The sequence below is a fragment of the Maniola jurtina genome, chromosome 28 (genome assembly GCF_905333055.1).
Source record: "Maniola jurtina chromosome 28, ilManJurt1.1, whole genome shotgun sequence".
Lineage (NCBI taxonomy): Eukaryota > Metazoa > Arthropoda > Insecta > Lepidoptera > Nymphalidae > Maniola > Maniola jurtina.
The window spans coordinates 207,001-218,685 of record NC_060056.1 but is presented as its reverse complement, the minus strand read 5'-3'; the positions used below and the strand labels follow the sequence as shown (position 1 = coordinate 218,685).

Genomic DNA, 11,685 nt, shown 5'->3' with positions numbered 1-11,685 from the left:
CTGGCAGGAGTTTGCCATGACACAAGTGTCTGGCAATGCATGACGTGATTTCTATTTATTCCGAAGAAAATAAAAAATATATACTTTGACATAAAGTTACACCTTTATTTCCTGTTATCTCCCATTGCCACCATGATCCAAACTTCATAGTTGCTGATCGTTCCTCCCTGTGTTGGGGATAATACGCAGACAAACTTTTAGCTTTTATGAAATCACGAAGGTCTGGCACGCACTGACTCTCTCTCTACTACTACTCTACCTACTTTAGGCTAGAAACTTGAAATGTGAAAGTTTACCATAAACAAACTTTGTTTTTTAATAACATTTGCCATTCAGGGTTATTAGTCTGTGGTTTAGTACATCGATTTGACATTTTGAGTTGACATATCGTTGTAAACATTAGAGTACAATGAACTTTCAGAAATATGGAATTTTATGAAAGAAATGTTGTTTTGCTCGATGAATCATAAATTAAATGTGTCTTATAATGTGCCCTTTTAGTGATCTGTAAGTGTTGTAAACAATTTTAGACATCAGTATAAGAATATGTCGTGTTTCCAAAAGTGGGCGTGTTTGACCGCAAAGTGATTCGATTTTTGAATATTTAAAAGTGCGAAAGTATTACAATTACTTTTTGATTTGTAAAAAAACTTAAATTACAACAAAACTGACTTAAAAGTTGTGAATTAACTACTCTTTTAGGGTATAATTAAAATTAATGTAAGTACTAGTGGTAGTACCTACCTATCTACATACCTACCTAGTCAAAAATCAAACAAAATAGATTCCTATCCCTAGTCCCTACCTCTAGTTTTTTATATAGAGTGGCAAATTCATGTATAGTATTTAAAATTGAATTATTATTTACCTTATACTAATATTTACAATTTTAAATGAAATAAATAAACTTCCAAATTTTCAAGTCAATACTCTTTAAATAATATCTTCTTCATAATTAGGGCCCCGTATTTTTAGAAAAAAAGGAACTTACTTTCATATTACTTAATAAGTAGATTTTTTTAGTATTAATAATTATTTTTTATTACAGGTGATGTTTCCAAGTTAGCGGGATGGAGGAGATCAGTGAAGCTAGTTATTGTAAGCATCTTCATCATTATCATAATCACCGGCCCACTACGGAGCACGAGTCTCCGGCAAGCGATGTCGGACCAAAGCCAAAACTGTTCTCATTCTGAGAGGAGACCCATATACAGTAGTGGACCGGCGTATGAGATGAAGATAATTAGAATAGAACACACACAAGATAAAGTTGAAAACTAAAACCCGACTGCGATCGTCTTAATAAACGCTCAAATATTAATCAACTTTTGACGTGACAACGACTTATAATTCGATAGAGCCGGCTGCACGCTCGAAAAAAACATGACTCATGCGGCGTTACCTCGCTCTGAGGCGTTCCATGTAAGGCTTGAAGTGCAAGCGAGAGCGCGGAACGAGCGACAAAGAAGCACAATCGGCCTTTGTTGTCACGTTCAACTATCGTCAGTAAACCGACTTTACAGACAACCAATTTTTTTTCGCATAAAATGTAGTAGCCTATGTCACCCGGACCTTTACGACGAGTCGATTGACACCTCATTCATCAAAATCAGCCCAGTAGTTTAGACGCTACGGTGGAACACACAGAATCTGGATACAAACATACATACCCACATACATATATACATTACCCACATACATACACACATAGACTGCTAAAATCATAACCCTTCCTTTTGGATTTGCCACAATCGGTTAAAAACGAAAGTGTCATCCAAATCACTGAAACGAGGCAGGGTGCCCAGAACGCTGGCTGCGTTACCTCGTTGACTGACTAACTTACTACACAATTTACAATCATCATTATTCATCAACTGATGAAAACTGTTTTAATTTACCTGTATTTTTCTACACTTTTTATTTGTAACTGTTTGATTTTTTCAATATTACTGTATTCTTTCCTTTATTTGACAGGTGAAAAAGAGAGTTGGGACGAATGGGGAAGCCACTCCTCCCTGAGCCAGCAAGAAGAGGTGAGATATTTGTATATTATTATATTAAACTAGAGGATGCCCGCGACTTCGTCCGCGTGGATTTAGGTTATTAAAGATCCCGTGGGAACTGTTTGATTTTCCGGGATAAAAGTTGTCAATGCCCGTCCCCGGGATATAAGCTAACTCTGGACCTTCGTCAGAATCGGTTAAACTGTTGGGCCGTAAAAAGGTAGCAGGCAGAAAGGCAGACAGACACACTTTCGCATTTATAATATTTTAATGAAAGGTGGGATACATCTCGGGGAAGGATATAGGCTACTTTTTATCCCCGAAAATCAAAGAGTTCCCACAGGATTTTTAGAAAACCAATATCCACGCGAACGAAGTCGCGGGCATCAGCTAGCAACCTATAAAATTGCACATGTAGTGAATTTTTTGGAAAAATGACCCAAATAAGCATAAACTATAGCCGGTTGCAGACGAAAACTAAGCTATGCCGAAGCTAAACTAAGCAAGCTATAGACAAGCTAAGTTAGAAATAAATGGCGTGCACACCAAAAGCTAAGCCAGTCAGTGTTGTGAAGTTTAATAAGAGAAAGACAAAGGACACTGGACAGCACTGGCGAAGGATGTGCGGAGAAGGCTTAGCTTAGCTCGTGCAGCTTCACATCGGCATACACACTAACTTAGCTTCTCATATTTTAGTTACTCACATAGCTTAGTTCGCATAGTTTGCGCTCTGCACACAAGTATGGAAAACTGTGTCAGCTATGCAAGCTAAGCTAAACTAACTTAGCTTAGCTCTTGGTCTGCAACCCGAGTATGACCTGTCTTAAGCTTTCTTATGAGGCCCATAGTTAGCGTGGGATCCATATTCATTCCACCCATTAGATAACAATTTAAATAAAGATTTATTTACATTCTTTGCTATTATCCAAACATACTTGACGAATAACAGCCATGTTATTTTTATTTCCCGCCAAATGTTCAAGTAATGGCCGCCACCAGCAATAGCATAGACAACTTGCGTAACTGTCAAATACAATTAAAAATGAACTTTATTTGAATATTGATAGAGTTCAATTTCTATCAAACATATGATTTTTTAGTGATATGCGATTTTATGTACAATTTTCATAGGAATAAGATTGATCTTTGAATGGTTTAAGTACTAGATGCAATAAATTTTATGTTGATATTTGGTGAGTTAGTGACCCAATTTTTTAATTAATCGTACATTTAAGCCAAAGATTGGATTTATATTCGGAGAACACAAAGATATTATGAAACTCCATATAGGCAAAGCTCATGCAATAGTTCTATTTAAAAAACCGGCCAAGTGCGAGTCAGACTCGCGCACCGAGGGTTCCGTACTCGGGTTTTTTTAGACATTTTGCAGGATGAATCAAAAACTATCCTACTAATATTATAAACTCGAAAATTTGTATTAATGGATGGATGTATGGATGTTTGTTACGCTCAGTTTAGAATTTAGTTTGTTTATTTATGGATAAATAATGTTACAATATTGCACAGTTGTTACATGTCGCATGCTGCATGTTGCACCATACAGATTGGTTTGGTTTAACGAATTATAGCAAATTAAGCTTTTGGTTCCTTGTATTGCACCGTTGTTACTTTTATAAAGTAGATAAGGAATAAGGCCACATTTTTCGAGGTTCCCACGGGATAGAGAAGAAGAGCGCAAAGTCGCAAACCGTCGCAAACAATGTAAACTAATATTATAAAGAGGTAAAAGTAAGTTTGTTTGTAAGAAGTAATCTTTGGAACTACTGAACCGATTTTGAAAATTCTTTGACCAGTAGAAAGCTACATTCTTTTTTTATTTCTATTTTGGTACGTGGTTGTAAGTGATGATGTCGTCTAAGATGGAAGCGGGTTAAACTTGAAGAAGTACGGCAGTTTTTATTAAACCCATGCCCCTTTGGTTTCTACACAGCATCGTACCGAAACGCTTGGCGGCACGGCTTTGCCGGTAGGGTGGTAACCAGCCACTGCCGGAGCCTCCCAAGTCCCACCAAACATTCCTGGATTCTTCCTGAGTGACAGACTATATTCTCAAGCACCCGTGCAAAGCCGGGGCGGGTCGCTAGTAATTGCTAAGAGGAAGGCTAAGACAAAGATGGTCGTCAAATTATGCTGACATTGGGTCGCCATTTGTGCCATTTGTGTTTAATTAAAAACGTTCAATTAAGGACGGAAGTAATTTTTTGTTGACACGCGCGCCGGCCATCTTGGTTTATTTTCGTATAAGGAACGGACGCGCTTTCCATTTTTTTAGGGCTGGCTAATATTATCATCTATTAAACCTATACGTTTTACTTAAAATAAAACTGTAACTGGTCAATCTCTGTTCATCAAATATATTTTTAAATTTTAACCGAAAGAAACATTACTATAGATATAGACCCCAAAACTTTTTTTTTTTAATTTTGGCTGTCTGTCTGTCTTTACGCGCATCACGCGAAAACTACTGAACAATAGCAAATCGATCGCGATCAGTATAACAGCTGAGTTAGAAGTAGACTCTGAACCAACATAATATACAAAACATTTTCATTTCTTCCGTTCTGATTTTCCTTTTGAGGTACGAAACTCAAAAAACCAAGATGGTGAATTTCAAAATGGCCTCCAGGCGAATGAAGAGGTTTAGTAAATGAGCTCCGTTGGTATCCTTTGGGTACGGACCCCTAAAAATGTTTTTTGTATGGATTTTCCAGGGCCTACCTCTACCTAGGACCTAGGTAGACCTAGGTCGTCCTATGTAGTACTTAGTTTTATCACAGGTTTTATTTATTCAGTCCATTTCCAAGTTATGGACGCCTGCAGGCGTTTACCCGTGTACGAACAAACACACATTAATTTAACAACGTAGCAACAACAACACCTTGCAAAACTATGCAGTCACATTAGTAATTCAAGAGGCTTTATGCGTAGGCAGCCCTGCTCCGTAGTTAGAGAACCTCTACCAACACTACGAGTTCAAAACTCACTTTAAACTCGACGCAAGTTCGTTTTATTATACTTAATTTAGTATAGCGCTCTCTCTGTTACTTAATCCCATAAAAATGATAGAGAACAAAATCTTAAGAGATAATCTAAAGAGGCGATGGCCGTTGGAGCCGGAAAGTCCTTGAGTGGAGACCGCGTTTAAGCTAACGTAGTGTGGGACGCCCTCCAGCACGATGGAGCGACGATATAAAGCGGCTGGCGGGAAGTGGCTGAATGAGGAAGGCTGAGGACCGGGTGTGGTGGCGCTCTATAGGGAAGGCCTATGTCCAACAGTGGACGTCCACAGGCTGATGATGATGATGATGATGAATCTAAAGAGAAATATTGCAAATGTGTTTCGTTCAGTGCATATGACGCTTACGCTACCTGTGTTTATTGCCTTCCGAGTTTGATTAACTTCATGAAATCTCAAAGAAAAGTGCGAAAATGCTCACGAGTATACATCGAGTTTCGAGATCGTGGTAACGCTGCAAGTGTCACAATAAACCGGTAAATTGACATTTATCAATGCTGTCATTGTTGGGAATTTTCCCCATTTTGTAGGAGAAAATGACCATAGATCAAAATATTTTACCTGTAATTAATTTTAAATAATGAGGCGAATGGTCTGAAAATTTCTTAATTAACATTAGTATTTATACTAACTGAGGGACTTCAGCTAAATAACTTTGTTGACGTAATAGATACTTATATTATAAATGCGAAAGTCTGTCAGTCTGTCTGTCTGCTAGATTTTCATAGCCCAACCGTTTAACTGATTTTGATGAAATCGGTACAGAGTTAGCTTACACCCCGGGGACGGACCTAGACTACTTTTCATCCCGGAAAATCAAAGAGTTTCCACGGGATTCTTGAAGGCTCTTCCATTTATCCGATTTGTATGAAATTTAGTAAACAGGTAGTTTTGGTCCCGGAAATTGACATAGTCAACTTTTTATCCCGGAAAAGCAAAAGGTTCCCACGGGATCGAAAAAACCTCAATCTACGCGGATGAAGTCGCGGGCATCATCTAATCTAATAAATCATAAAACAAGTCGTAAATTGAAAAAAACACTGCTGCCCTGTCAAAAAATTAACTAAAAAGGAAAAATTTCCAAATTTGAAAAGGGTGCCATACGTTGCCATATTAGATTTTTTTTCAGTGTCTCAGGATTCTAACGGTACATTCATTCCAATCTGTTTACGTTGAAAGTTATAGTTGAATAAACAAACTCACATAGTCCTACGTCCTGAAAACATAACACTCCTTTCATCATCAGTCGTGCAAGTTTTTCCGATATTCTTGGGGAAAATTAGTTTCTCACGCTGACAACATCCAAGGAATGCGCCATTCCGTTCGGTTCGGCCCGCGACTTCGCATCGTCAACTATGCGTCAAATCGAAATGTCATTGCGTAAAACATAAATAAACCAAACTCGCATTGCCGAGTTCTACTTTAATTCAATTTTAAAACAACAGAACCTATGAAAAAGTTCAAACTTAGAAACTGCAGTGCTTTTTAGTTATTACCTCTGTGTTTTTAAAAAGTTATTGTTCCAAATTCAAAAAGTGCGAATTGGGAAACCGAGTCAAAGTGTGAAGTTGTGAATTGACCCAAATTGTATTGTGAGTTGTGACGTCATTGTGTGTTTATTTTTTTTTCGTATCGCATTTTCAAGAGTCGAGTGTTTTTATTGAAAAAAAAAAAAGAGAAATGTGAAACTGAAAGTGTTGTCTTCTATTTATTGGATTTGAATTTGGAATGCAATCGGTTTGTTGTTTTTTTTTTAATTATTATTGGGCTAATTTGGACCAATAACTCAGTAATTGAGGGTGGAATAAACTTAGAAAGATTGTAGGTTCAAATTTTACCCTTTAGATTTTGACTTTTGCTCTTAGCACACGTTTTACATTTAAATATAGGGGAAAGAGGAATATAAGTTAGGCTTAGACATGTTCATCATTATCTTAGCCTAACGCCGCACTACTGAGCACAGGTCTCCCTTCAGAACTTAAGCCATACTGGCCAAGTGTGAATTGGCAGGCTTCACACACGTTTTAGTGTATTATGGTGAACTCTCAAGCATGCAAGTTTCTCCACATAGTTTTCCTTCATCGCTAATGCAAGTGACATATTTTTAACCCCTGACCCAAAAAGAGGGGTGTTATAAGTTTGACGTGTGTATCTGTCTGTGGCATCTTAGCTCCTAAACTAATGAACCGATTTTAATTTAGTTTTTTTTTGTTTGAAAGGTGGCTTGATCGAGAGTGTTCTTAGCTATAATCCAAGAAAATCGGTTCAGCCGTTTGAAAGTTATCAGCTCTTTTCTAGTTACTGTAACCTTCACTTGTCAGGGGTGTTATAAATTTTTAATTTACACTTGTAATTGCTTAAAATGCATGTAACTTCGAAAACTTAGAAAGCTAATTCAGATCCTAAGATGAGAAAGAATCTAAAGATGATTTTAATATATGATTAAGTAAATTATTTACAATAAAAGTGAAAGTTTACAGATTTCTCTTAAAGTATTTGTAAAATTTGCATTGCAATAATATAAATTGACATTTGCGTGATGTTCAAAGGTCAATAACGTATTGAGAAAGTTATTGGAAATGAAATTGCATAAATAAGTAATATCAATTAAATTAATAATGTTTATTGAGTTACTAGCTGACGCCCGCGACTTCGTCCGCGTGGATTTTGGTTTTTCAAAATCCCGTGGGAACTCTGTGGTTCTCCGGGATCAAAAGTAGCCTATGTGCTAATCCAGGATATTATCTATCTCCATTCCGAATTTCAGCCAAATCCGTCCAGTGGTTTTTGCGTGAAGGAGTAACAAACATACACACACACACATACACACAAACTTTCGCCTTTATAATATTAGTGTGATTCTAGCTATAAAATAGATTATTAGTTACTGGATACTGCCAACGCTGCCTGTGTGGATATACCTAGGTGTTTTAAAAATCCTCTGGGAACTTTTTCATTTTCCGGGATAAAAGTAGCCTATATCTGTAACTGGGATGCAAGTTATATCTGTACCAAAATAAAAGTTTGTTAAATGGATGCAGCTTGAAATTTGTGGGATATCGGTATAAGGAAGAGTTCCCATGGGATTTTTAACAACCTAAATCCACAGGGATGAAGTTGAGGGTAATAATATCCAATCTATACTAATATTATAAATCTTTGAAAAGAGCAACCGCCGAGTTTCTTGCTGTTTCTTCTCGGTAGGAATGGCATTCTGAACCAGTGCTAAATGCTCTTGACGATTCAAAAGTACTTGTAAAAGTCTAATTAAATAAAAATATTTTGAATTTGAATATAAAGAGGTAAAGTTTGTAAGTTTGTTTGTAGGGAGTTATCTCTGTATCTACTGAACCGATTTTGAAAATTCTTTCACCAGTAGAAAACTAAATTATTATTCTTGAGTGACATTGGCTATAATATTTTCGAAAAATTAGAGATCTCAACGAAAATCATGATAAGCTCCCTATGCAAAGCCGGAGTGGGTTGCTAGTTATGAACAAAATGAAAAGGTCACTGACCTATGAAAGTCATATGGATTTGGCTGTTTGGCATGCAGATAGCTATTATAATGTAAACATCCACTAAGAAAGGAATTTTGAAAATTCTACCCCTAAGGGGGTAAAATAGGGGTTTGAAATCTATTTAGTCCACATAGACGAAGTTACGGGTACAAGCTAATCTTGTTTATTATATTGATATAGATGGATATTTGATACAAAGAATTCCCCCATTCCCACAATGTCAAAGACCTCCTTCATTGAATGCAATGCATACAATTGATTTACAGACGGACAATTCACTATTCATGTATGCTACTGAGTCATACTTTAACTCATCGTCATCAACCAGTTGCTGGGTCACTACTGAGTACAGGTGTCCTCTCAGAATGAGAAGGGTTTGGCCATACTACTCGTTTTTTTTTTTTGGTTGCTACTCGCTACTATGTGTATGGGTATGGGTGTAGTGGCGCTGTATAGGGAAGGCCTATGTCCAACAGTGCACGTCCACAGGCTGATGATGATGATGATAGTCGCTACACTGGGCAAGTGTGAATTGGCAGACCGTTCACCGTTGTCACACTTCACACTAATATTATAAAGACGAAAGTGTGTGTGTGTATGTTTGTTACTCTTTCACGCAAAAACTATTTAACAGATTTGGCTGAAATTTGGAACGGAGATAGATTATATAATGGATTAACACATAGGCTACTTTTTGATAGTTCTAATAAGTTTATGTGATTTTGTAAAGTGGTGATATTAAAAACAAAAGAATACCCGGCTGAGTTTGTCGTGGGCTCTTCTCGGACTTGGGCGCGTTTGGAACCCGTATCGTACAAATTTAACCATTTCGACCATAAAAAGGAGTACAATTGTACCTACTTTGAATAAATGATTTTGACTTTGACTTTATCCCGGAAAATCAATATCGACGAGAATAAAGTCGCGGGCATCAGCTAGTCATGTAATATTTAATTGCTTATAACTAGGTACCTAACTTAAAAAGTTGATTTAGAAATTATGATATCTAACTTTAGATGCCACTGCTGATAATCGAACCTGGGAGTTCCCACTTATAAGAACACAAGTGTAAATTAATTTATAACAACCCCGACAAGTGAAGGTTATATAGTAACTAGAAAAGAACTGATAACTTTTAAACGGCTGAACCGATTTTCTTCGATTATAGCTAAGAACACCACCACCTGTGAAACAACAAAAAGTAAACTAAAATCGGTTCATTCGTTTAGGAGCTACGATGCCACAGACAGATACACAGATACGCATGTCAAACTTATAACACCCCTCTTTTTGGGCCGGGGGTTAAAAATGCGCTCCACCGCGCTGGAGAGGTGGGTCATATAAACATCGAACATATATTAAGATAATATCCTGGTTTGCGCAATACGTCCCAGTTAGCACAAACTGAATCAACATTAGCGCAGGCGAGCCGTGTGGCCTCACACTATCCACACGTCTGTAATTGCTTTCCCGGTAAACAGGGATAGTAAACATTGGCGCTTTGACCGATTACAACTCAAAAAGAGGTGTTATTAACAAAGACACCAAGTTTACGCTAGTCCCGCGTATATTTAGACAATATCCCAGTACACGCAATACGCCCCAGTTAGCGCAAACTGAATCAACATTAGCGCAGGCGAGCCGTATGGCCTCACACTGTCCACACGTCTGTAATTGCTTTCCCGGTAAACAGGGATAGTAAACATTGACGCTTTGACCGATTACAACACAAAAAGAGGTGTTATTAACAAAGACACCAAGTTTACGCTAGTCCCGCGTATATTTAGACAATATCCCAGTATACGCAATACGCCCCAGTTAGCGCAAACTGAATCAATATTAGCGCAGGCGAGCCGTGTGGCCTCACACTATCCACACGTCTGTAATTGCCTGCCCGGTAAACAGGGATAGTAAACATTGGCGCTTTGACCGATTACAACACAAAAAGAGGTGTTATTAACAAAGACACCAAGTTTACGCTAGTTCCGCGTATATTTAGACAATATCCCGGTATACGCAATACGCCCCAGTTAGCGCAAACTGAATCAACATTAGCGTAGCCGAGCTGTGTGGCCTCACACTGTCCACACGTCTGTAATTACCTGCCCGGTAAACAGACATCGTAAACATTGGCGCTTTGACCGATTACAACACAAAAAGAGGTGTTATTAACAAAGACACCAAGTTTACGCTAGTCCCGCGTATATTTAGACAATATCCCAGTATACGCAATACGCCCCAGTTAGCGCAAACTGAATCAACATTAGCGCAGGCGAGCCGTGTGGCCTCACACTGTCCACACGTCTGTAATTACCTGCCCGGTAAACAGACATCGTAAACATTGGCGCTTTGACCGATTACAACACAAAAAGAGGTGTTATTAACAAAGACACCAAGTTTACGCTAGTTCCGCGTATATTTAGACAATATCCCAGTATACGCAATACGCCCCAGTTAGCGCAAACTGAATCAATATTAGCGCAGGCGAGCCGTGTGGCCTCACACTATCCACACGTCTGTAATTGCTTTGCCGGTAAACATTGTAAACATTGGCGCTTTGACCGATAACAAAAAAAATAGGTGAACTGATTAGGTGACGCTCGCGATTTGGTCCGCGTGGATTACACTTTCATAGCCCTATTTTACCCCCATCGTTTCTTTTCCATTCATTTTCATAGTCTATTATCTCTAATAAAGTTAAACAGCACTAAAACCCGACTACTACCCGCGCACTGCTGATATATATAGCCGTAGATATAGATAGATAGCCATAGATATAGAATAAAGTTGTTTTTCTGTCGCTCGGTGTAATTTAACATTGCACTTTCATTTGATTCCCACTCGATACAATAGCACCCCCCCCCCCCCCTCCCCCTTCTGGATGTAACATCTGTCAGATCTTTTATTCGTATAAAATGTAGCCTATGTCACCCGGACCGTAATAACAAATTGATTGACACCTCGTTCATCAAAATCGGCTCAGTAGTTTAGGCGCTACCGTAGAACACACATACAAACCAACATACATACATACATGGACTGCTAAAATCATGACCCTTCCTTTCGGCTTCGCCATAAATACAAACCTTCATACATACATACATAGACTGCTAAAATCATAACC

At 38.1% G+C, this 11,685-nt stretch overlaps 1 protein-coding gene across 3 annotated transcripts in view; it reads left to right on the top strand.

Annotated features, from left to right (window-relative positions):
* The first annotated feature begins 403 nt into the window (after window positions 1-403).
* Window positions 404-11,685, top strand: part of LOC123879487 — a 32,210-nt gene continuing 20,928 nt past the window's right edge. The window contains exons 1-3 of one of the 3 annotated variants that reach the window (XM_045927211.1): window positions 404-724; window positions 1,049-1,098; window positions 1,975-2,033. In XM_045927211.1, the coding sequence (XP_045783167.1) occupies window positions 1,071-1,098; window positions 1,975-2,033 (87 nt within the window). In that variant the 5' untranslated portion in view covers window positions 404-724; window positions 1,049-1,070. Of the gene's footprint in view, window positions 725-1,048; window positions 1,099-1,974; window positions 2,034-6,358; window positions 6,778-11,685 lie in introns of those variants that run through there. The other 2 variants (XM_045927212.1, XM_045927210.1) reach the window with 2 other exon arrangements.